The sequence below is a fragment of the Aureobasidium subglaciale genome (assembly GCF_000721755.1).
Source record: "Aureobasidium subglaciale EXF-2481 unplaced genomic scaffold scaffold_17, whole genome shotgun sequence".
Lineage (NCBI taxonomy): Eukaryota > Fungi > Ascomycota > Dothideomycetes > Dothideales > Saccotheciaceae > Aureobasidium > Aureobasidium subglaciale.
The window spans coordinates 15,696-40,163 of record NW_013566978.1 but is presented as its reverse complement, the minus strand read 5'-3'; the positions used below and the strand labels follow the sequence as shown (position 1 = coordinate 40,163).

General features: G+C 51.7%; 7 protein-coding genes across 7 annotated transcripts; 4 read left to right on the top strand and 3 right to left on the bottom strand.

Moving 5' to 3' along the window:
- Nucleotides 1–61: 61 nt before the first annotated feature.
- AUEXF2481DRAFT_6771 (uncharacterized protein) lies at nt 62–2,009 on the top strand (the record flags this gene model as incomplete). The annotated part of the gene is made up of 4 exons (XM_013486251.1): nt 62–115; nt 183–579; nt 636–838; nt 894–2,009. The coding sequence occupies 4 exons, from the start codon at nt 62–64 to the stop codon at nt 2,007–2,009; spliced, it is 1,770 nt and encodes a 589-aa protein (XP_013341705.1).
- A 612-nt stretch (nt 2,010–2,621) lies between these two features.
- On the bottom strand, nt 2,622–6,160 carry AUEXF2481DRAFT_6770 (uncharacterized protein; the record flags this gene model as incomplete). The annotated part of the gene is made up of 3 exons (XM_013486250.1): nt 2,622–2,707; nt 2,764–6,051; nt 6,100–6,160. 3 exons carry the CDS (start codon nt 6,158–6,160, stop codon nt 2,622–2,624), a joined length of 3,435 nt encoding a protein of 1,144 aa, XP_013341704.1.
- Nucleotides 6,161–9,006: 2,846 nt separating this feature from the next.
- Nucleotides 9,007–10,100, bottom strand: AUEXF2481DRAFT_41949 (uncharacterized protein). Its single transcript, XM_013486338.1, has 2 exons — nt 9,878–10,100; nt 9,007–9,803 (listed from the first exon to the last, which is right to left on the bottom strand). The coding sequence occupies exons 1-2, from the start codon at nt 9,942–9,944 to the stop codon at nt 9,304–9,306; spliced, it is 567 nt and encodes a 188-aa protein (XP_013341792.1). The 5' UTR covers nt 9,945–10,100; the 3' UTR covers nt 9,007–9,303.
- A 1,403-nt stretch (nt 10,101–11,503) lies between these two features.
- AUEXF2481DRAFT_31269 (uncharacterized protein) lies at nt 11,504–12,823 on the top strand (the record flags this gene model as incomplete). Its single annotated transcript, XM_013486297.1, has 1 exon — nt 11,504–12,823. The coding sequence occupies one exon, from the start codon at nt 11,504–11,506 to the stop codon at nt 12,821–12,823; it is 1,320 nt and encodes a 439-aa protein (XP_013341751.1).
- A 974-nt stretch (nt 12,824–13,797) lies between these two features.
- Nucleotides 13,798–15,580, bottom strand: AUEXF2481DRAFT_6768 (uncharacterized protein; the record flags this gene model as incomplete). The annotated part of the gene is made up of 2 exons (XM_013486249.1): nt 13,798–14,820; nt 15,065–15,580. 2 exons carry the CDS (start codon nt 15,578–15,580, stop codon nt 13,798–13,800), a joined length of 1,539 nt encoding a protein of 512 aa, XP_013341703.1.
- Nucleotides 15,581–17,108: 1,528 nt separating this feature from the next.
- AUEXF2481DRAFT_67624 (uncharacterized protein) lies at nt 17,109–20,153 on the top strand (the record flags this gene model as incomplete). Its single annotated transcript, XM_013486406.1, has 3 exons — nt 17,109–17,243; nt 17,307–19,944; nt 20,002–20,153. 3 exons carry the CDS (start codon nt 17,109–17,111, stop codon nt 20,151–20,153), a joined length of 2,925 nt encoding a protein of 974 aa, XP_013341860.1.
- A 692-nt stretch (nt 20,154–20,845) lies between these two features.
- On the top strand, nt 20,846–24,453 carry AUEXF2481DRAFT_90456 (uncharacterized protein). The gene is made up of 3 exons (XM_013486422.1): nt 20,846–21,243; nt 21,291–21,472; nt 21,528–24,453. The coding sequence occupies exons 1-3, from the start codon at nt 21,192–21,194 to the stop codon at nt 24,162–24,164; spliced, it is 2,871 nt and encodes a 956-aa protein (XP_013341876.1). The 5' UTR covers nt 20,846–21,191; the 3' UTR covers nt 24,165–24,453.
- The last annotated feature ends 15 nt before the right edge of the window (nt 24,454–24,468 follow it).

Below are 24,468 nucleotides of genomic sequence, written 5' to 3'. Positions count from 1 at the left end.
TTACGCGTCTGCTTTTCCATGGGATCGTGTAGTCCTTGATGTCTCCTTCCGACTCTGTACAATGCCAGATGTCGACCACAACACGCGTAGAGAGCGTCCATGGCTCATTCCAAGTGTATGCCTCGAGCCCCGCACCATACACCAAGTCGTGCCTGCCCTGCTTCTGACACTACCGAATACAGAACAGAAAGGTCCGCCACCTGCAAGCTATAACCCTGCGCAATCTCGCCTTGTCCAATGAACCAAATCGTCCTCGTCGCGGAACAATTGACGATGATGGCCTTCCTGCAACTAAGAAGTCGCCGGCTAAGATGCTCGCCTTGCGCGATGCCCATACCTCCATGAACCATTCGAAATCCTCCGACGACCTTCGTCCAATTCATGAGTCTACCCTGTCTCTATCACCCACTTCGACCAAAGGACGCACTCCTCCACGTCCATCTTTGGCCAAATTACGGAGAAGAAGCACTCTAGAATGGGCTTCTTCGACCTCGCAACAACGCCAGAGACGTCTCCAAGATGTCTCTGCGCAAAGAATGGCCAATTTATTTTACTCTCTGCATATCCCGAATCAACAAGGTCGGTCAGTGTTGCCATCTATACTCTTTGTATGCTTCAATTGACACGCCCCAAAGATCCCATCTATGTCAGCGAGGTCGCTGAAAAAGCCATGAATCCAAATTTCAGAAACATCCACCTTGATTCTCATGACCCGCAACTTATGAGACTCGACGAACTGACTCTCAGATTCTGGGCTAAGAGCGAGACCATGTCGCAATACTCCTTGCTAGTCAATATGACATTGAGCATGCGATCCCTCCAATTCATCGGCAAAAGCGTGAGTCTCTTGCAAGACTTGCCGATGCGACTTTCTTGCTGACGTTTTGACCCAGCTATCAAGTTTCCATCATCCATTCCCGCCAAATTGTGTCGTATTTCATCTGACTGATGGCTTCTATACTGCCTTTACTGATGCTCGAGTCGAAGAGCCATTGGACCCCTTCCGTGACGGACCCGCGAAGACTACCAATTCTCGCACGTTGCCCACTTCATCTTTTGACGCCCTTCTGCGTCTCTCCAAGCTCGACGATAGCGTCCAGGATGCTCTAACTCTTCGAAAACAGCTTGCCTCGGAACTCGAGCAGACTTTGCAAAATCACAAGACATCTCTGAGCGAGAAGACCCAGCTCGCAGAAACGACTGACTTTCTCAAGACGATTGACTTCGCCACTGCAACCGTAAAGAAGCAGCTGAAAACGTTAGAACAGAAATGCGACCAAAAGCGCAAAGCCCTACAAAATCGCAGAGATTTGCTTGCTCGCGACTCTGCATTACGAAAAGAGATCTTGACCGAAGTAGAAGCCGGAAAGGACATTTTATCGGATCTTTCCTCTCAGCATACTGCCATAAAAGCATCCATCACCCAGCAACGACGACGCGTAACCCACGACCTCTCCAAGATTTATCCTATAAAACCTCTCCCTGACCAAAGTCTGGCTTTCGAGATCCGCGGCATGCACCTTCCAAACTCGGAAGCTTTGGACGCAGCATCACCTGAATCTCTAGCCGCATCTCTCGGCCACGTCAGCCATGTAATCCAACTCCTCTCCCTCTACCTAGGAGCCGTCCTCCCCTACCCCTGCCAACCTCGCAGCAGCACATCAACCATCCTCGACCCAATATCCATCCTTACTTCCCCTGCTACCACCACCTCCAAGTCATCCTCCACATCTTCTCAACACGAAATAGCCGCTCGCACTTTCCCATTGTTCGCAAAAGGCGCTGTACGCTTCCGCTTCGAATACGGTGTCTTCTTGCTGAATAAGAATATCGAGATTTTGTTGAGTACGCACTTTGGGGTCAGAGTCTTGGATATCAGACAGACTTTGCCGAATCTGTTATATGTGTTTTATTGCGCAACGGCGGGGGATGAAGAGTTGCCGGCGAGAAAGGCTGGTGGTGTCAGAGGGTTGATGAGGATGAGAGGGCGTGGAAGTGGTGTTGATTGAGAGGGATGTTAGTGTAGCAGTAGCATGTCTTGTGAGCTTGTTCACTTCAGTCTCTGCGAGGTACATGGCTATAAGAGTCCCACATGAAAATCCAAGGATCAACAAAGATAAGCGTGATATAAGAAGATGATCAAATACGATAAATTTAAAGAAAAAGAATTGAAGAAAGAAGAAAAACAGGATTCAGACATCCATATGTAACGCCCAGTTTTTGTTTGATTTCCAAACATCCTCTGATGTGTCCCCAATGCAAGCGAGTGTGTCGAATGTGAATGTATGTGTGAGACGTATGTTTTTCCATCCCGCTTTCCCCTTTTTCGATATCACAAAGTATTCACAGAGATTTCCTCTTCCTTCTCGTTTTCGTTTTTCTTTTTGCAGAAAATAAACGCCAGTCCCCTTTTTGCATACATTTCCTCCCCTGTGGTGATTACAGTTCTTTCTTTTAAAGACATGATGATGATGAACAATGATGCTGAGCGATTGTAAAGAAGATGAATGATTCGTCGCTTCGTTGGTCGGGATCGTTAGTTGTTCCAAAAATTGATGGGCTATGATTGCCATGCTGTAAGCACTCGAGGAGGTTTATCGTCGGATCGGAACGGGTGTGATTCATGACACTGCGTTGATGGAAGAATCGGCGCGTTGGTCGGCGTGAGATGCTTGCGTTTCCAAAGCACTGGCCATCACATGAGTCACTATTATGGTTATTAGCTTGTGTTCTGTCAATGACATGCCAGGACAGGTCACTTACCAGGCCAGACAGCAGCCTTCTCAAGCATCTGCGCAGTCATGCGCAAGATTCTGCTTCCGAGTCCATACTTTGACAGTCCATTGAGTCTCTCCAGGGGTGATGCAAGGCCCATGCCTCCACTAGGGTCTAGTGAATCCATCTCGTGAGCCAACATCTTGGCTTGCAATGCCATCTTGTCTTCCATAGAAGCGCAGATGCTCTCCATTTTCTTAAGCAGCTCCACGTCCTCAGTATCAAGAAGCATCACGGCAGGCACCTGGCCATAGTCCACGTCGGCTTGGCCGAGGATGCCTACATATCGACCGATGCGTTCCTGAACTGTGGTTTCCCATTCGGCCAATACTTGAGCGCAGTCAAGGAAGCAGATAGCGGACTGGATTGGCAACTCATGAGCGGAAGAGTCTGCAAATGTCAGGTTGCATTTGGATGATATGACCAGAGAATCGGCGGCGTAGAACGCTGCCTTCCTCAAATGACGTTCGCGCTTCGTGCTGTGTCCCGAAATCGAGGATTGGCCGTGACTGTAATTGCCTTGCATGAAATTCGGCGACCCTCCAGATGAGCTGTTCGAATTATGATCAGGAGAGCCGGTTTGTGCGATATCGATTCCACTGGCTAGTTCTTCTGACATCGCTTCGAAATCACGCTGCCAGAAGGCCTCTTTTGAACGTCCCAGATTGACGAAGAGTCTTACGAATGCCAAGTCCAGCAAAGGGATGCTGTCGGCTGCCAAAGGTCCCAAGCCGAAGGGGTTCGGTCGCTGCAGCTTATGACGGTCGTTGGCCTTCCATGCAGCTTGCCATGCGTTCAATGCTGGCTCGATATGAGCTACCATGGATTCTGTCTCTTGTGCTGTCCATTGACGTCCAATGTGTCTACTTCTTGTTTCCCAGATGTAGTTATGAAGGGCGTTGATCAGAACGAGGCACCCAAAAGTACTTGGTCGAAGTTGACCGCTCGCTGCGTGAGAGTCGCCATTGGGACTGTAGACGTTGTAGGCAAACATGTTTTGTTGTCTCTGGTTGGCGGTCAAGAGATTGCTCAATGCTGCAGCGAAGGGTGTGGCACTGGCTTCGGCTGCCTGTGCTCCGCCTCTGGCAGCCCACTCACGAGCACCGTCTGCTGTCCAAAGCTCCTCGTCGCAAGGTAGCGCGAGAAGGATCTCCGAGTTCGTAATGGCCGGTGTTTGATTGTAAGCAATGACAAGCAGACTGGAAAGGATGAAGATCGCAAAGAGAGTTCGCTTCCGTTCCTCTGCCTCCTTCCATTTTAGCCAATGCAAGTGGACATTTGTGTGACCATGGAACGGAGAAGAGCCATCATCCATGTGCACGTCTGTCTTATCATCCTTGACGTCAACAAAGTTGTCCAAGTCTGTAGTTGGCTGTGCCAACTCCGCTGCACGAGCAAGACTGACTAGTGCTGCACAGTGATTGCTCGCAATATCAGCGGCAGTCTTGTCGCCACAGTAATGACCGTATATGACGTTCAATAGCATAGCCTGCACCAACCACAAAGGCGTGTTAGTAGAAGAGCTCTCAGAGCTGAAGTACTGGCCACCGTTGACAGCAGCAGACATGTCGGCTTTGCGGCGCTCTTCGAGGTAGAGCTGGATCATCTTCTTCGCGGAATCGAATAGCTCCTTCGAAGCCTGATGATCGTATTCGTATAGAGCGCCTATCGCAGCCATGGCCAGGATGAGGCAACCTCCACCACCGATGACGCCACTATGATTGACTGATGCCTGAGCGCCTGCGGTTCGCAGATTTGTCATGTACTCGGGTGAGTCGAAAGACAGTGTGGGGATGTGGAGGAATGGAAGGTGAGGATGGAAGAACTGTATGTACGCGTTGATGTAACGCTGTAGATCAGCAGTGGAAGGAAGGCTTGGTCCTTGAGGCCTAGGTGATAGAGGTGAGCTGATGGATGGCTGCGAGAACTTTCTGTGGCTGAACGCAGATGGCTGTGAGAGGCTGAGCAACAAAGCTTGACGAGTTGCGTCTGTGATCGAATCTGTGGATATAGATGTCACGGAACTCTGCCTCGCACTGTCCGGCACTGATGACGAGGATATGCTAGGACTGTCTGAATCAAAGTTGGAAAGAGAGGGCTGCTGAAATTGGTTAAAATGCATGCCGCCCAGAGGATCGGATACGCCGTGCATCATGAGAGCGCCCAGCTTACTATCCGCTGTGGCAGAAGGGTCTTGTAAGTTATGTGGAGAGATGGTATTCATGGGAGGGTCAATAGATGGCAAGCCCGTTCCGAGAATGTCCAGATTCAAAGCTCCGGGAGTCATGAGAGCCTGCATGTCATTGGGGTTCCAACCAGCCTGTGAGACATTGATGTGGAAGGGGCCATCTGTCACAGTTTCCGAGTAACCACTCTGGCTGGTCGTACTGAATTGAGATGGGGATGACTGGTCAATGGCCTCGTTATTGGTGTGGGATTGTAGTTGTGAATCCCAGTCACGCATCCATGCGAAATCGTCCCCTTGGCCAAAAAGATCAAACTGGTTCATATGGAAGCTCTGCAGGTTTACAGGCTGTGGCGCTGTCGATGCAGCGAAATGAAGCTGAGCAGGATTTATCGTGTTCCCTCCTGGCGTGAAGATTTGTTCCAAATCGGAATGCTGCATGCCTGTATAGGCGGGAGCAGTGTGAATATGTGTCAGGGGCTCACCAAAGTCTATGTGAGATGTGTGGGTATCAACGCGGGACAAGTCAAAGCCGTCTTGCTGCCCCATTCCGGAATGTGTCATGTTGTTGATGCTATGGAGATCCAGATTCGATGGGCGCTGCTGGGCGTTGCTCATACTCATACGGTGATGTGCCATACTGGCATGGGATGGTCTTTGTGCTTCGGCAGGGGCAACAACACCCATCAGACCAAGAGAGCCCAGGTCCAAGTGGCCGAGCGTGTTTGCTCGGGGTCTGCCTCCTGCATTTCCGGCGCCTGTACCGGCATTGGCTATCGAGCCCTTCCTTACACGACCACCATTGACGGGGCCACTTGTACTTTCGCGCCTGTTGTTCTTTGGTCGGCTAGAAGGGTTGTTTGTGAAGTGCAGCTTTTGTTGATGGCGCAGAAGCAGGTCTCGACGGGCGAAACATCTTTTACATTCCTGGCATTCGAAGGGCTTCTCCTTGGTGTGCGAGCGTTCGTGTCTCTTGAGGTGCTCCAGACGGGCGAACGATCTACCGCAGGTTCCACATACGTGTGGTCGAGGCTTGTCTGTCTTGGGTGGAGGGAATTTGGCTTGTGTTTTGGCAGGCTGGCTCGGAGGGGCTGCAATTGGGTCAGCAACGTCATACAGAGCAAAGGTGGGCGTTGTACCATTGGCAGCGATGGCAGGGTCGGCGCTCGTAGGCGAGATGCCTTCGGGGGAGTGATCCATCATCGGAAGCTCGGTGAGCATCGAATTACCCAGTCGGCTCTGGTCCTGGATGACTCGGTTCCTCGTTTGGACAGACTATACAGATCCGAAAGATGGGAGAAGGAAGGATGCGCAATGGAAAAAGGGAGCAAGCAACAGGTATGGAGAGCGGTGTGGGGGCCCGGTATAGCCGGGAGTGGGCTTGTATCAGGAAAGAGCACTCGGATGGAGTACGAGCAGAAGCTGGTAGGCAGAAAGAAGGAGGCCTATGTTTGGAATTCAAGCGTGGGGCGCGCCGGGACTTTGGAAGGACAGCAGATCCGGACGTAGGAGGGATAGACTGGTAGATTCGAGCCTGACGCTGCTAGAGTTTGGCCGGCGTAACGGGGGAACGCCTGCCTCAGGGACCTTCCAGAGGCCGCAACAGGAGCAATCTAGCTTCTGCTTCGCTTGCAGTAGAGGGCGATCTGGGCGGTACAGATCAATGCAAAACTCACTGCAATTGTGTCCGAGGTTGATGGAGGGGAAACAAGAAGGGCGGGCGTGGTGAAGGTGGGATGCTCCTCGAAGTTCGAACGAGCAGCGAATTGGGGAAAGCGCGACGGGAAGAAGCTGGGGTCGGCAACTGGGGAAAGACAGGGAAGGAGGTCGCCGGTAATATTGGACTGTGTGCTCGGTCCTTGCAATGTCTCGAATGCTGGGCCACAAAGATCACTGCACATATGACGGGCGATGCTGGTCTGGCAATTGCTCAGGGCAGAACAGGAGGAGCCTTGACGACAACCGATAGAGCAGCAGCATGTACAGTAAGTAGCCCACGAATTCAGCGGCGTAGCATGATGTGCAAGCGCTTGGACCGCCTTGGCTAGTTGTGCCGCCGTGCGAACCGCCATCCCTGTCCGTCGAAACACCTTCTAGCCTCTGCCGGTCTAGTGCGCTCGAACAGATCCGCTGGCGGAGTCTGGCGCTCGATGGGTTCAATGCTGCCGCAATTCTCTTTCTCTTACACTCCCGCGGGGCCTGCAGCATGATTACCCTTTTTGTTTGCGAAACCGCTGCTCGAGCCTGCTCCCTACTTTTTCTCGACTCCACATATCCGATTCCTGCATGCCTATTGATTGCCAGTACATCAGAGGCACGGTCCGGTTCTCATCACGCCGATCCGGGTCACCATCAACGACGTCGGTGATGGTGATGCTAACAAATGCTGATGGTGACGATGTTGTAGGAGTCTGTGGACCAACCTTTTTGTGCTCCATGCCCGGAGCAGCTGACCGCCTCATTGCGTTATATCGCTCGCAGACTAGCAGACTAGACCCCCTGTATTACCTCTACTCTATCCCCTACGTCGACGCCGGACTCGGACTCGGCCTGGCCGAGTGCTTAACAAAGCATAAATACGCGGTTAGTCAAATCCCCAGACCACGCCATATCAGCCGTTGTATTTCTGGCCGAGCCCAGCAAAGCCCTGAACGAATCTTATGCAGGTGGAAAGATACTTGAAAATCTTCTCGTACGTCTATCGCGGTTCGTCTCTGACCGGCCATGCTGTGGAAGATCTGTACCAGTGTACTGAGGTACAAGTTCACAACGTGTACGAACCTCGAAGTGTCCCAATAGGCCCCTCGAACCAGGTCAAGGCGAGCTTCATAACTTGCGCCAAGGTCGCAGCTTGGTCCCATACACAAACGCAGGTGATCCCAAAGCCACGAATACGGAGGCAGGCGCAATTTCTCGCAACGTCATTATTCCACGGAGATATGACCGACTGCCTGTATTCCAGTTGCAGGATGCCGCTCGGTAGCATCCGGACCTACTAAAGGTCTCCGATCTTCTAGGCGTGCTTTGTGTTTTTCCTTAAGCCATAGTCAAGAACTGGTGTCAATCTACGTTATAGATCGTCACGCAGTTCAACCTCTAATACATCATAACTCGCCATGTGTGAGTGCATCAAGGGGAATGTCAGCGAGCTAAGCGGAGCCAATTGAACGCCAAAATATGGAGAATATGGGGCCGCAATGTCACGCGCACGGCTTTGTACGATTCATGCGTCGACACTTGTATCAAATGGGCAAAGAGAAACATTCTCAGCCACGCGATGCCCCGTGTGCCTCGTCATCCCAAGGCACCACCTTCCCCTTCTTATTGCCAGCGAGGCTGCCCTTGTATGCATGGGCCTTGGTTAGGCCGAGACATCTCATTCGTCCGTCGAAGTGTCATTGTACAGATCTCTTGCCAACGTCTCTAGCATGCTGTTGATCCGATCTATGTGGAGGTGGCTGAACGCCTGCTTGATCGAGTTCTCCGAGCAAATTTGACACCTGCGAGTGCAGCATGAGAACGATGCGGTTCGCGGCTAGCAAACCCTCGCACGGCTTGTATGTCGTGCACATCGCAGTTGCTGCTTTCATGTATCCGATTTGTAAAGCTTGGTCATCATCGACAGCGATGTATTTCTCTATACTGACAGACATGTTTGGGACCTGCGCGGGCTTCCTTTCCATGTTTGGGGGCTCTATCGTCCCTGCATATTGTCCCCTGCTGAGGCATAATCAATCATGACTCCAAACACTCGAGGGACGTCTCATCTTAGCGAGCGTGGGTCTAATTTACTCCATGCTACTTGGACCTTTGCGTGAACGGCTCAGGGCCGCTCTACATCGCACTACGTTTGCGCGAAATCGTGATCCACAATCGCATTCTCTCGGCAGAAGTGGCACCCGAATTGAGTATTCCTACGGTATCTGTTCTTTCTCTTTCTGCTTCACGGTCCAATCGCAACAATTCGAGTATATTGGTGTGGCCAGTCATTACACGTCGGCAAACTACTGGCTCAATACCATGTGCATGGGCAAATCCCCAGGAAACAACGCACGAAAGCAGTTGCTCCACTAATGCAATGCATCCCACTTCGCGTTGTACGACCAGTGGATAGTCTGGCAGATCAACGCTCTATTAGCTCTGCAAGGCATCGCCTCTTGCGACTCCATCGGATTTCCTATTCAGGGAACGAATACGCACGTTATGTGGAAGCCTACTCTGCAGCTATACCAAGTATTTATCGTAAGGGGTGCCCATGTTACCACAAGGCCTGTTGCTTTCCCAAGGATGTTGTCATACATGCTCTCTCAGCACTGAGCATACGTCCTGGGGTTCGTGCCATCTTACACCCTGCTTGGATTCAATGATCCGGCAAAGACCTTGGCGCATGAATTTGTACAAGCGGGTGAGAGCGTGCCACTTTTGCACCTGCAGGACTTGGAACTGCTGGCGTTCCCATAATCGCGAGGCAACGTGGTGGGAATATAGGCCGGTGGAGACACATCGAGACGATGAGTAGAGTACCCGACCAAGTGCGCGCCGTCGCTAAAGACCATTGCTTGCATCATAACCGCAGCGAAAGGACCTTTAAGCGGCCAGGTGCTGTCCTGCACGCGCGAAAGATACGACCTCAGGCAACATTTGGTCCCACAGTATGACCGACGTGCCTGCGAATTTGGTCCCGAAAGAAGTTCCAGCCAATTGCTTACGAATCTAGCAGAGCAGCCGCTCTGGATCTCGTGCGAAAAGGTCTGCAGGTATCGGCAGGTCGGTCTTTGCGATGACCAGCTGCATGCGCCTCTCGCGTACCAGAGGCGAGCTCTCTTATTGCCGGGTGTGCAACCTGCTGCCTCGGTCAGCACTATTTGTGATGATTGGGTGCGCCGGTGGCCACAATGTTGTGCCTCCTTGACAGACACTTGTTACACGCATGTAAGGAATTCGGAAGGGGTTTGCCGGAGGACAAATGTGATAACAACGACATGCGTGATATTCTCGACTTCTTGACCAGCCAGGGCGATTCAGGGAGTTTTGCGAACGCAGTTTCTTCTTTGAGCGGCAGAGCGACAGAGCCGTGTTTAGGAAGGTTCAATAGAACTTTCGAGCATCAGATCCTCGTGTTCGCGAACGATGAAGAGCTGGAGCCTGACTCCAGCGCAAAAAAACAAAATATGAAGCTGCTACGCTGGGTCGAACAACGGACCTTAGGATAATTGCAGATCTGCAATCCCACGCTCTACCACTGAGCTACAGCAGCTTATGACACTTTACCCCGTGTGAGGTATATATATTCACACGCAATCACCTCTCAAATCCATGCAATCTTGCTGAAGAATGCCAACATACATCAAGAGGCGTCCTAATCACCGACGTAGCGGTATGCAAGAGCGCACAACGATCACTTCTTACCATTCCCCACAGAAGATACAGCATGGCGCAAGTTTTCTACAATGATCAACCGTCCACGAAAGGCTGTCGATGTGCCCAAGCACCGCGATTACAATAGCACGGAACGTTTACCGAAGGAGGCCAGGGCTTCAAGAGCGCCAACATCGCTGTCACACCGTAGCTCGCTTCGTAGTCGAGGGTTTTCTCAGACCATGACGCAGGATGAATCGAAATGCAGTCTTGTGGTATGCATAGAGCACCCGTCACCCATGTGACATGAATGTGAGCGTCAAGATCAAAACAGCCCACGCACGAGCGGCTGGTTGATCCACATCTGCTGCTACCACGGGAACATTTCCGCATACAAATCGACATGCGTGCGGTATACCTTCCTGTTACAGACTACATGTATGCGCCATGATACAAATCAACAGCGACTGGGAGTGTGCGATTGGATCTGTCAGGGTTGCCTTGCGTTTCGCCGGGCCAAATCAACCCAAGCGTCGATGTCTAAAATTGTCACAAAGATCATCGCGGGGAGAAGAGCGCGGGGGGCAGTGGAGAACCTTTTGACGAAACAGTTTGTCAATTGCTGGACACAGTTGACGGACCCTGCTTTACCTTGCATCGAGCAGTATTTGAACAATACATGCAAATTTCGCCTGAACAACAGCGACGACGGACCATTTTACTGTTAGATGGCTACTGTCGGGGCAAAAGAAAACAACCAAAACCTCCGGACGCGGAGATTGTGCGCACGAATGATGAGAGCGAATGACGCTTATCTCTGGCTTCGAGACGCCTTATCGCGGCCAACAGCAGCGATTCTGCCCATGTGATGCGCTCCTCTGCTGGGCATCGAGACGGTGCTTGTCCACTATCAGCAGGTAGCGTTGAGCTATGGGGGTTCTTTCGGTCTATTTTGTGTGTCGGCCGTCAACGTATTTGGTCTTGTGAGCGTCTATCATTCGTATCTTGTGGGCTTCCTATTGAGTCATCTCCTCACACATGGCTATCGCCTATCTTCACACCTCCTCGTGACCCCTCTTCGTCCTATTTCGCATCTATTCTGTCTTGTTTCCTCTTACATTGCTTGACCCGACTTCCTAGACTCCTAACACCTACAATCGCTGTGTCGAACGTCCTCTGCCGACCATGTCATGGCAGGCTCTCACATTCCAGCCTCAGCTACCGCCTTATTGCACACCGACAAATGACTTCCTATCTCGATTCTCGAGTACCTTCCATACATGCGTACCGACGCCCCTGGCCTTCATATCAACAACATTAGGCGTCCTCTCAATCGTATCGTGGCTGTTTGCCCAGATGCCACAGATTTACAAGAATTACACGATAAAGAGCACATCCGGTCTTTCCATCTTCTTTCTGGTAGAGTGGTGTGCAGGAGACGTCAGCAACCTACTTGGAGCCATCTTTACGAAGCAGGCGACATGGCAGATGATAGTAGCCGGATACTACTGTCTGGTGGATTTCATGCTCGTTGCTCAGTGGGTTTGGTACGAGCGTCTCCGACATGGCTATAGAATCCGCCAGGTATGGCCTGACAGAAATGGTGGCAACAACTCGGGCAGGGACCAAGAGATGATCATTGAGGGCGTGCCGGCTATGAGTCGCGAGAACACCTTTGAGAGTAACGACAGCCCGGAAAGAAAGAGCTCGGCCAAGGATATCAATGCATCTGGCAACGGAAAAGCAGGCATGTGGCGCATGCCAGTCTTTGGAGACGTCAGCGAGAAGTACGGCTCCAAGAGCCCTCGCACCATCAACCGCGTCGTAGCCTCTTCTTCTTTTCAATCGCCATCTCCACGCACTATCCTGCTACTGGCTTGCTTGATCTCTCTCGCTCAGGCATCACCCCTAAAGTCCGCTATCCACCACCCTCACCACCACCACCAACCTGCCAACAAGATCTCAGATCTCGAAGCCGCCGGCACCGTTCTCTCCTGGGTATCAACCCTTCTCTACCTCGGCAGCCGTCTCCCCCAACTCTACAAGAACTGGGCCAGGAAATCGACAGCCGGACTAAGCGCCCACCTCTTCATTGCCGCGTTTTTCGGAAATCTCTTCTACAGCACCAGTATGCTCACGAACCCAAATCTATGGTCTGACGCACCTGCTCATGGCCTTCATGGTTGGGTGGGAAGTGCAGCAAATGTGCGTTATGACTGGCTCATGCGTGCTTTGCCTTTCTGGCTGGGTGCTGCGGGTGTACTCGTCATGGATGCAGCTGTGGGAGTGCAGTTCCTCATGTACGGCGAGAGTGAAGACTCGAAAGTCGTCGTGCTCGAGGAATCGGGTCGTGAAAACTGGCGTTGGCGTAGAGTCAGCGGTTGGATGCGTGGCTGGGTCCCCAGCTTTGGCGAGCCGGTTGGCAGAGCAGGAAGTGAAGAGGAAAGAGATTCTCTGCTTCCTCGCGCACCAACTCGGGATTATGGGGCTGCTTCTAGAGCTTGATAGATGAGTTGTCTGCTTTTGGCTTTCGCTTTCAAGCCAGGATGCATTTGATGAGATATATGATTGCTTCTACACGTAGAGCCGCATCGCAGTTTGGATTGGCGTTTTGGGCATTTACAGGGCGTTTCTTGGGGGCATTTGGCATTTTTTGGTCCTTGAACATGGTGGTCGGAAAGATGGTTGCGGGTTGATGATATTGATCTTGATGATTCGCATATACGGCATGACCTACATAACATTAATGAAGCATGATTCCTACCTATTTCTACTCTTTTTGGCTCTGGTTGATTGTCTAGATAGAGCGTAGAGGCCCCGTTCGATGAACGACAATTGCCGGATATACATTAACTTCTGACCGATTGTAATTCTCAGGTTAGCCCGTGACACTGTTCGAAGTGATCTGAAGAGAGCAGAGTGAGGGTGAAGGAGTGTTGATCTTAGCCTTTACGATGAGGTCTCATATACGATGTCCACGTTCGCGAAATTGATCTGCCGCTGCGAGAGCCAAGCATGCAGTCTATACATGGCAGCATCTAATGTTCAAGATTTGCTCAACCAACTCGATACTCAGATAGGACGTGCAAGAGTCTTTAATAGATTGAAGATGGGAAAGGGGATTTGGTATTCTCATCTTGATAGAGCTGGAGACAGGTTCCTCGCACGAACCACAATTTCAATTCCTCCCTTGCTTTTCGGTCTCCTGGGTTGGGTTTTGACCAGATCCACTATGATGTGAGCATTACCCGTTTGCTACTTACCGTGACACTCTTATCGATCTGCTCTCGTCCTTATTTCTTGTTCTCAGTGCTCGCAGAAGTTGAATTTGTGAGCTGCTCTAGAGTTGATGATCTCTGGAGTGTTGCGACTACGTTCTTGCATCAGTTCCTGACGAATGTTTTTTGCTTCCTCCAAAGACATGGGGAAGTCTGCGTCTTCTTCGATGATCTGGTTTATCAGCTCATCCGGCAAGTCCCTCAATCCTCTGATGTCTCTCGCTCCTGGACCAGCTCCTTGGCCCACCACGTATGTTGCTGCGGGGGGACGTTAGCAATGGAGAGAATCTTGACATGCGGATCGACAAGAAACCAGGCTAGTATCTTGCTATGGCCTGGCTTAGTCGGATCTTCCAGAGCGGATGGCAGCACGCGATGTTGGAGTACATTGGGGCAAGCGACAAGACGACCTGTCTTAGTAAGTACTTCTCCCAATTTCTGTACAGCATAGACCTCGTTGTCGATGCCCATGATGGTTTCCAAGTGCTGGAACTCCGAATGAGCATACGAAAAGCTACTGCCGCCCTCCATCTCAACATTTTGTCGGAAAGCCAGATGGCTCGGTCCAATATTGACCTGGTCATAGTAGAACAAAGCATTGGCGACGATATGCTCGTTCAGTCGACCCTCTACGTGGCAGGATCCACCAGAATAATTGGGATTGTCCGGGCTCAAGTGGATGCCGGCCAATTTCACAATGACTTGAATTTGCTTGTGGTCCCTCATCAAGTCGAACGGTAGCCTTACTGTATCTGACGTGTCTTGCATCTCGAAGCCTCGAGGCTCTGGCTCCATCGAGATTCGCGTGGCCCATTGCCAACGACTACCCTCAAGATGGTGATCTTTTGACTCTCTTCGTTGCCAGCCGGCGACAGAGTCTTCTATAATCTCTTCCTCATCGACGATCAGGGTCTGCTGAAATCGAGCCTCTAGAGCCAGACGTTCTAACACTGCTTCGTTGTCGGCGTTGTGATCGTCGACCCAATCTTCAGGGCTGTTCTCGCCATAAGGCATGTGCCATCCGAAATCGTTGATGTCAATTCTGCTTTTGTCGAGCCCGGACTCAGTATTCTTCAAAAATTGGTTCCAGAGGGGCAGGTATGCCGTGATGAGCTTCTCAATGATGTGATAGAGGTCGATGTGTGTGACAGGGTGAAAATTGTTGATATAACTCACTACTGTGGCAGTCTTCGGATCCTCAATGTCAATCTCGCAGGGTAGCCACTGGAAGTTGCGAGATCACAGATCGTCGCAATAGCTATGAGCGGATCGAAAGAATAGTGGACGAGATTGAGTAAGCGGACTGCAGAAACTTGGAGGTGGGCCGAGGACATCTGGAAGCAGAGAAGGTCGTGGATGTGGAGTAAGACCTTGTGATAGAGGGAACCCTGGGGGCAAGAATCTTGGAGGGTATTGAGGCCCTCCAGGAGGAGGTTCAGTTAGTGCTGAGACAGGAGCAGTAAATTACAGGAGGTCCAAGGTATCCTGGAGGGCGTCCCAGAGGCCAATACTCTTCCAACTTCGGTGGTATCTGACAGATCTCCCCCTCGCCAGAATGTAGTAGACAGTCATGCAAACTCAGGACGGTATCTTTGAGGACTCTTGTCCGGCCAAATACAAGAGGAAATAGCGAGGGATGTACCAGATCTAATGCCTGCCCATTTGAGCCAAGATGCCAGTCTTTGTATGCGCTCAGGTTTTCTTCCAGAGCGGTGACAGCAGAGGTAAGTTGGTTGACAATAAGTTGGGGTACAGAACTATCGGAGTAGGCGACCTGAGAATCGAAGTCAATAGGTAGTGATATACCAGATGCGTTAAACTCGTCAGCTTTGTCGCGTAATTCAGCCAGGCAGTATCTCCACGTGCGCTTGCTGAAGTTGGGTAGAGCACGCGCTTCTTGTTCCCATTTAGTGGCAATTGTAGTATTGAAGACCTTCTTGTGCCAATTAGGCTTTACCATCAAGTGATTCATGACACCCATCATGGCGATCTTCCTTAGAGCAAGAGGATGGCCATGCCAGTTGGCAAAGGATTCTGTGTACACTCGATGTCCAGCCTAACAGCATTTTTTCCGTTCGCGGAACGCTGAAGCAATCTCTGATAATTTCCGTATTGTGCGCCATGACCAGGAGGTAAATACTGGTAGAGAGCTTCGTCTAATAGCATGGTTGAGTCTCGTTGTTGTGTCGAGTGAGCCATGTTGAGAAATTGTCGTAAGTTATCGGTGTTCCGGAGGGGGAATGTTGTCTATTAGAAGAGATGCTACGTTCCTCTGTTGCCTTCTGCCGCTGACCAAACAGAAGTTGCATGTGAATCAAGTGAGCTCTTACCACAGACTACTTGCTCTAGAAACGTATTGACGGAGTCTTTCGGTATCGTTTCCTTCACTTTTGAGACTAAAGGTTCGCGTGACAGACTTAGCGCATGGAAGGCCTGAGGACAAAGGGGCGTAAATATCGATCACATGACAGTCGATCACGCATGTTGTGACACAAAGACTTACGACAAGACGTCCTGTTGTCCGAGTGAACCGATAAACTCTCCAGGGCAAGACGGTAATGCGCAAAAAAACATGACATGAGAAGATGAGAAGTATCGCCGGCTCCTCACAGCAGCATAAGAATCATTCTACCACGGTCCCTTGATCCTGAGTTTCACGGCAGCAAAAAGCAAGTCGAGGCTAGAGTTTCCAGAGCACCTGAGTGGGCACATGCTTATCTATCAGCAAGCTTATCAGCTCTCCGTCGCGCGTTCTTGTTCGGTGACAGCATCAACATGTTGCGCGTAACCTGTCGATAGCGGTGACTCAGACAGTGTTTCCGTAGACAGAGGGAGCAGGTGGGCAATAAGGGACAGAGGGAAAGATCAAAGAGGGGACAAGTCGGTCAGCACATCATCGAGGCAGCAGTCGTCGTGACCAGCATCGTCTTCTGCTTGTGCCAGCCAAAAGCGGGTCGCGCGTGGCGCCGATCAACGTTGCTCTGCTCGCGCTCCAATCTGTATCGCCGAGTTGCATCTCCTACGCACCCTACAACTCTGCTCTCCCAACTCGCCTGCATCTTGTCAATATACACTACTACACTCGTCGCCGCGTCGCTCTCTGTCTCTTTGCATTCTTTCCTCGCCTATCCACCCCCGTGCCGACAAGGAGTGCCCGTTCGCAAAGTCACAATCTAGCACGCTCCGAGACAGGCTTCACTGCCGACTGACTCGACTGCCATCTGACCCTTCCAACCTTCGCCCTCGTCTTTGCCTGTTTCGCCTCTGCTATCATTGTTGTCTATTCTCCTGTACTCGATTGCCAAAGTACCTCTCTGTCCAACACCCGCATCCGTCGCTCTCGAAGAAGCCCATCCGCCAACCCTTCGCCCCACCGTCCCTCCGCCGCATACCGCTCCTCCCCGCGTAGCGACCCCTCGAACCGTCGACCCCGGATCATACAAATGCATTGCTAGCCGCCTTGCTCCAGGCCATTCAGTTCAAACACTGCCCTGCCGAGCTGCTTCAACAACATGGCTTCACATCGTACCTCCTCCGGACATAGTCGTCGTGAGGCCCCAGTCGTCGAGCTCACCGTTGGCGACTTCATTCGCAAGAATGAGATTGGCAAGGGTAGCTTTGCTACTGTCTACCTAGCTTCTCATAGGGTACATGCTTTCCCCACCATCCTCCCATACAACCCTCCTTCTCCATACTGACTTGTCCCACAGAAAAGGAAGTCGTACGCCGCCATCAAGTCCGTCGTTACAGGAAAGCTTACTGGGAAGTTGAGGGAGAATCTCAACTCCGAGATCAACATTCTGAGGAAGCTCCAGCACCCACACATCGTCGCCTTGTTCGAATGTGTCGACACTCCCCAGCACATCCATCTTGTCATGGAGTATTGTCAGATGTCTGACCTGGCTGCTTTCATGAAGGGTAGGGCACGCATCGCCGGACTGCCCGAGACGCGTGATATCTTCGACAGATACCCGAATGCAACAAATGGTGGTCTGAACGAGGTTCTGGCTCGCCACTTCCTCAAACAGATTGCCAGTGCCCTCCAGTACTTGCGCAAGTACAACCTGATCCATCGCGATATCAAGCCGCAGAATCTGTTGCTGAATCCGCCTCCGACATATATGCAGCAGCAAAGACCAGAGGATGTGCCATTGGCAGCAAGCGAGAACTCCCTCATCCCTGCTGTGGGTGTGGCTTCTTTGCCCATGCTGAAGCTTGCCGACTTCGGCTTTGCTCGCCATCTTGCTAGTACTTCGCTGGCCGAGACGCTGTGTGGTTCTCCCCTTTACATGGCTCCCGAGATTCTGGCTTATCAAAAGTACGACGCCAAGGCAGACCTGTGGTCTGTGGGCACTGTGGCCTATGAGATGGTCGCCGGAAGGCCCCCTTTCAAGGCGACAAATCATGTTGAGTTACTTCGTAAGATCGACCAAGCACAAGACGTGATTCAGTTTCCTGCTGGCTTGCTTGTCTCCAAAGAGTTCAAGGAGACTATCAAGTCTTTACTGAAGAGACAACCCACCCAGCGCGTCAGCTTCGATCGCTTCTTCGGCAGTTCTACCATCGTGGGCGACATTCCAGGACTTGTCGACGAAGACAAACCACGTGTCGCTGATGCATCTGAGCCTGACATTGCCATGTCCGCCTTGAGCCTTCGTCTCCAGCAACAGTCGATAAACAGTCCCGAGCAAGAGCTTGACACTGCTGGTATCAGCCATGTTGTCCGTGAGCCTCTGCCCGGTATGGCTAGAAGACCGACACCTGCAGCTGGCCCTGCAAACGTTGAGTCTACGAAGAGACCTGAAATGCCCATGAATCGTCGTCAGACAGAGGCTGCTATTCCTTCGACTTCGGTAGACACCAAACGTTATGCCGGCCACGTAGATCAGAAGAGGCCGCCTTTGATGCCAACTGCAACTGCTCCTTCGCGCCAAGAATTACAGCACATAGCTCCTGCCAGTCCAGGTAGGCCTCATAATCCGCGCTACATTCCATCACCCAGTTCTTCGGCTCCACAGACAACGCCCGTTCTTGACAAGGGATCTCGAGAATCGCGCGATACGAACACGGCTCATGACTTGACGTTTGAGAAGGAGTACGTCATGGTTGAGAAGAAGGCTGTCGAAGTAAACGCATTTGCGGATGAACTTGCGGATCGTAACAGACAACCTGAGAACCTCTCTGGCGGCATGATCCGTCGTGCGACAACTCAGGGTATGCCTGGCTCCAACGTCGTGTCAAACGCGTTGCAAGCAGTATCTGGCAAGCAAACGGGCACTCTTCAGGGTCGACGTACTTCTTTCGAGCAACGTCGACAAGCTCCCACTCCTTCGGAGTACTTGTCAAGAGCTCTGAGTGCGGCCAATACACGCATCCGTCAGGTGATCGGTGGCTCTCCAACATTTCTGCCGGGGCTGTCGCCACCGCAAGGATATGCCGGCTTCCCTATTTCTTCAGCACCTCCTCTACCGTTAATGATCGGTGATGGAAGACGCTCTCCGAGCAACATCGATGAGGATGCCCGCATGCTTCAGCTTGTGGAAGAAGGCGCCACTCGAAGTGATGTTGTCTATGGATTCGCCGAAGTCAAGTACCGACAGTTGCTTCCCGCGACTCCCTCCGCGGAGGACAGAAGTGCCATTCGGCAGATCAGTGCCTTGGAACAGCCACTCAAGATTAGTGACAACGTTGATGATCAGGATCTCACTCAGGTCGCCATTGTTGCTGTGGCAGAGGAAGCTTTCGTCTTGTATGTCAAGGCATTAGCGATTCTCGTAAAGACCATCAACCTTGTGAAATATTGGTGGGACCGCCAACGTAGAGCTGAGACTCCACCTGGATCTCTTCCATCCAGGCTTGGTGACACCAGACAGAGCACTTCTGATATGAGCAAGAAGATGAACAACGTTGTGCAGTGGGCACGTAATCGCTTCAACGAGAGCCTCGAAAAGTCTGAGGTAGTTGGACGTCGACTGATCGAAGCTCAGAAGCAGCTCCCAACTGGCCACCCGGGACATCCTGACAATCGCGGTCAATTGCAAACATCGGGATCCGGCAACACCTTGAGTGCTGCTGTCGACCAGATTCAGTTGACGAGTGGCGTCACAGCCGAGAAGTTAATGTTCGATCGCGCTGTTGAAATGAGTCGCGCTGCTGCTGTCAATGAGCTGGTTGGTGTTGATTTTGGCGGCTGCGAGCTCAGCTATATCACGTCAATCATGCTCTTGGAAGCCGTTCTAGAAAACGATGACGAGCCTCTGCTCTCCAAACCGAGCGCGAACAAAACCAGAGCAGGCAATGCTGTAATCAACGGCATGGAATCTGAAGATCGCGATGCCGTTTTAAAGTGTAAGTACCATGTGCCAGCCGCCTCGGTCTTGTCATGTACTAATTGTCTTCATATAGTGATAGAGGGCACCAGAGGCAGGCTCGATGGTCTGCGTCGTAAGCTCAGGCAACAAATGTTGCCCAGACAGGCAACACCAGCGTCCGCGTCTAGACCCATGGCAAGAACCTCTTCTTCGCCAGGCACAGCAATGGGGACACCACCAAGATAGACATTTGGGATCGATTTCGGAGATCCCACGCGAGACAGTCTCTCTGAACGCAAGCTACGATTGATGGTAGTACATTTAATCTGGTTTTCTTACTTTTCATTTCTTCTTCCTCTTTCTTTTTCTGGGATTTACACATATTTGGGAAGGGCGCATGGCAAGAGGAACATCCGGTCAATGATAACGTAACATGCAGGCGCTCTTTTCGGTCAATCAATTTTCGCGTCAATTTCAGTCGCGCTGGCGTTCAAGGCGGGAGGGCACGAGGAACGTTGGCCAGGAGCACATGGAGCAAACAATCACAGGGTCACACACAGATGGCATGGGCACTCTTTCTTCGCTTCAACGGCAGACAGGCATAAGAGGAGAAGGACTTCTGGTTGACAGATGAAATAAGGCGGTTCGGTTTATCATACTCTAGCAGAAAGACCTAAATACGAATTCGTTAACAACATGATTGAATTGCTTGTCTATGAAGCTTGTGCCGCTGTTATTGGCGCCGGCACCAGGGAGGTCGACGTACGCGGCCAATGCGTGGTTTCTCGTATACGGATTGGGGCGCAAGCTGTTAGGCTCGTGCCCTCCACTTTGTGACGAAGAGGAGGTCGGGCTCTGTGATGGTAAAGGCAATGTGTAGAATCTGGTGTGAACATTTGAATAAAGTCGGAAAATGGCCAAGGTAAGAATGGGGAGCATCATCTGCAGGCACGTCAGAGAAGGAGGCACGATCAGAATTCAGGGTTCATGCCTGCCAAGGGTGCGATACGGATGTTTCAACTTGAACTCTTCGTCGCTCGAGCCTCAGCCGAGCTCAATCTCTTGCTTGTCAACACATCAGAGTCGTTCGGTGGCCTAGTCACTTTGCTTAATAGGCTACTTGTTCCGATCTTTCCTTCGCCTCGCCGGTGCATATTGCTGAACAACACACATCCACTGTGATCGATACCAACCACGACCGTTTCTGGGGAAAGCCCTTGAATTCTAGCGACGCCTTTATCTGTTTCATTCCAGTCGACTAGCTGTGGTCGACAAGCGTCCGCCATGACGAGTTTCGCGAATTCTTTTTGGTCGTCGGACCAGAGTTATGCAGGAGGCATGCTCGACCACTCCGTTTATCTACCCGCGCTAACTCGGCGGCAGGATTGGGAGTCCTCTTTGGCAAGCTCCAGCAGGGCGTGCAAGAGAATCAGCAGGTCCTGACAATCGCGCGTATGCGAGCCGAGGCAGAGGATCTTTATGGTCTTCGTCTGGGCGAGATCGATGCAGCTACCATGAAGGTTGAAGGAGGCTTCCAGAAAGATGACGGTGCCAGTGTCAAGAAGGTGGGTCCATGTGTCTCCCAAACATACGGTCCAGGCAGACGGCTAACACATGTAGGCCTTTGAAGGTATGCGCTCCGAGATGACCGAGGCGGCCAAGAACCACCGCAAGATAGCATCCAACATCCGCGAGCTCGTCGTTAGTCCCTTCGCTCGCTGGTGCGATGCCCACGCCGCTCGTGTGCAGAACTCGCAAGACGATCTTCAAGCACGCATTAAAGCCCACGACCGACAAGCCGATCACGTCCGTACCTACCGCAGTCAATACTACAACAAGTGTCGCCGCGTCGAAGATCTGGACGAAGAAGAGAAGCTGGCCTTCCAGGACCCCCAGAGCGAGGCTGCCCAAAGCCCGAAGCCTGCCTCACACATCCCAGTCGTGAAGTTATCAGAGCCCGCCGACGAGGAAGACGAGCCAGAACCTATCGATATTGGCGATGTGACGTATACCCCTGAGCAAGTTAAAAAGATCCTCAACCACATGCTGGAGACGATTAAGTTGGGTGAAACCAAGGTCCCCATTCTCGGCACGTACCACAACGTATCGACTGGAGCCGACATTACGGATTACATCCAGAAGCATATGAATGGCACCAGCGTCAGCTACGCCGAGCGTATCGGCCAGGACATGGTCGGTCATGGCTTCTTGAGGCTAGTCGGTAATGTAGGAAGCACTTTCGCAAACAGCAGCCGCATGAACTACCAGTGGCGTCCCAAGGTCTTCCAGATTACTGGTCTTCCTGAAAGACGAGGCATGGGTAGATCTGCCACCGTCTCTTCGATGAGCTCGATCCCAGACTCGCCTGTTGGTGCCGTGGGTGAACTCTTCTCCGGCTGGAATCCTCTGAGCAATGCCCATCCTGGCGAAACTCCCGCAGCAAAGTTGCGTAGAGAAGCTCGTGAGGCTGATGAACGCTATAAGTCTGCTGTGAGAAAGCTCGATGCGCTCCGTTGCAACCTGGAGGAGGCCATGGTCGATCATCTCAAATTCATGGAGCGTTGCGAGCTCGACCGTCTAAAGGCCATCAAGAGTGTAATCCTGGACTTTTCCGGAGCCATCAGCAATGTCATTCCCAGCTTGCAGAGTACTGTCGACAACATGATGCTTTTCCAGGAAACTGTTCAGCCGCTAGGCGACTTGCGCTACCTCTTGGAGAATTACAGAATTGGCCCATTTGTGCCAAAGGTCACGATTTACGAGAACTACTACAACAACGTTGATGACCAAACGTTTGGTATTGACATCGAAGCTCGCGCTCGTGCCGACAGGAAGCGCGTCCCTTTGATTGTCACCACTCTGCTCATGTTCCTCGACAACCACTACCCTGAGCTAGAAGGTGATGAGGCTCGTCGCAGCATTTGGCTCGTAGATGTACCACTGGCCGCTACGCACCATTTGCGCAACATCCTTAACACTGGTAAAGAGACAGTCTCTCAAGACACTCTGGACCGCTACGAGATTCCGATTGTTGCCTCCGTCCTGAAGCTCTACCTACTTGAGCTTCCTGACTCTCTGGTCTCGGCACATGTTTACGAGATCATCAAGACGATTTACACTAGCACTGCACCGAACACATCCGAAGGTGCCCGTATTTCAGTCATTCAGAGCACGCTCGGTCAGCTCAGACTTGCCAACATCGCTACTTTGGACGCCATCACAACCCATTTCACACGTCTTATTGAGCTGACATCCGCCGATGAAGGTTATATTTCAGCTCTCTCTACGTCGCTTGCTCCCTGCATTCTTCGACCCAAGCAAGGAAACACTTTGTCACTGAACGAGAAGTTTAACTACAGGCTCGTGCGCGATCTCTTTGCTCACAAGGATACCATCTTTGGAGAGCTCAAACGCCAATCTTCCCTTACACACACCAACTCCGGTGCCTCAAGACCTCGTGCGATTAGTACCGACGAGAGCAGACGCCGTGAGCACATGGAGGAGCGCCAGAGAGCCATCATTGCTGCTGCTGAGACTCGCGGCCGCGCGTCCAGTCCATTCAAATCTACTTTTGGCGGTCCTCTTGGGTCCATGCATAAAAGAGAGCGTAGTTCAGGCGCAGATACACGATTCCCTGTCACCCCCTCAGCAGCAAGCACTCCTACAGACGTTCGTAACATGAACCGAGGTAGTCTTGAGGTGCCTGGCTCTCCCATCCGAGCTCCCGTTCTGCTGCAGTCACCACCCAAGGGAAATGGTAAGACCGAGTCTCTGCCATCTTCCTCTGATTCGGTAGTGTCTGGGGATGCTGCTGCTCCCACCACCCGTCAACGTAGCGACACCACCAATTCAGTCATCATGACTCCTGGTGCCCAGATAGAAGCTCCAGACTACCTTGCACATGCTCAAGAACAGCAGCATGATGAAGAGGCCGGCAGCGATGCTGACTCTATCGGACCTGAGCCGAGCTCTGGTCTCAGCAACAATCGTCAATCTGTCGAGGTTGAGAAGCGCAACTCTTTGAACCGAACAATGGGCCGTGTTGCTCGGAAGGGCACTGCAAGCAGTCTCTCGCGTCAGAGCCTGATCGGTAAGCGGGAGAGTGTCGGTAGCGTCGGCACTTCGTCGTCTGGTGCCGCTGCCGCACCTGCTGCCGACTTTACTGACAGTCCCGTCGACGTCTCTGAGCGTGCTAAGGAAGAGGCTCTGGCTCATCGTGGCGTCGAGCTCGTTGACAAGCCCATGGATGATGATTAGGAATGATCTTCAAGAATCTTGAAACGAACCGAAACGTGCACATGAGCGTGCTGCTGGACCTCTTTCGTTGTCCTTGTTAGAAATGTTGTTTATTCTTTCCTCATCTACCTTTGATGGTCTTGTTACTCTTTCCTCTTTTATTTCATCGCAGGATATCCCAAGCGAACCATCTTCATATCATGAGCATGACTGCGCTTTTGAACAGTCAATTAGATTTGCTGTCTTCTCGAATTATATACTTGATCATGCTTCTATTTTCTGCCTCCAATAAATCGATGACGTAATAGACGCGTGAACTTGGTGT

Excerpts from the sequence above, each read along its gene's own strand:
- AUEXF2481DRAFT_90456 (XM_013486422.1), top strand. The coding sequence starts at position 21,192 with ATGACGAGTTTCGCGAATTCTTTTTGGTCGTCGGACCAGAGTTATGCA. Across the intron at positions 21,244-21,290 it reads GGACCAGAGTTATGCAGGAG|GATTGGGAGTCCTCTTTGGC; the intron begins GCATGCTCGACC and ends ACTCGGCGGCAG. Across the intron at positions 21,473-21,527 it reads ACGGTGCCAGTGTCAAGAAG|GCCTTTGAAGGTATGCGCTC; the intron begins GTGGGTCCATGT and ends TAACACATGTAG.
- AUEXF2481DRAFT_41949 (XM_013486338.1), bottom strand. The coding sequence starts at position 9,944 with ATGTCGTTGTTATCACATTTGTCCTCCGGCAAACCCCTTCCGAATTCC. Across the intron at positions 9,804-9,877 it reads CTTACATGCGTGTAACAAGT|GTTGCACACCCGGCAATAAG; the intron begins GTCTGTCAAGGA and ends CCGAGGCAGCAG.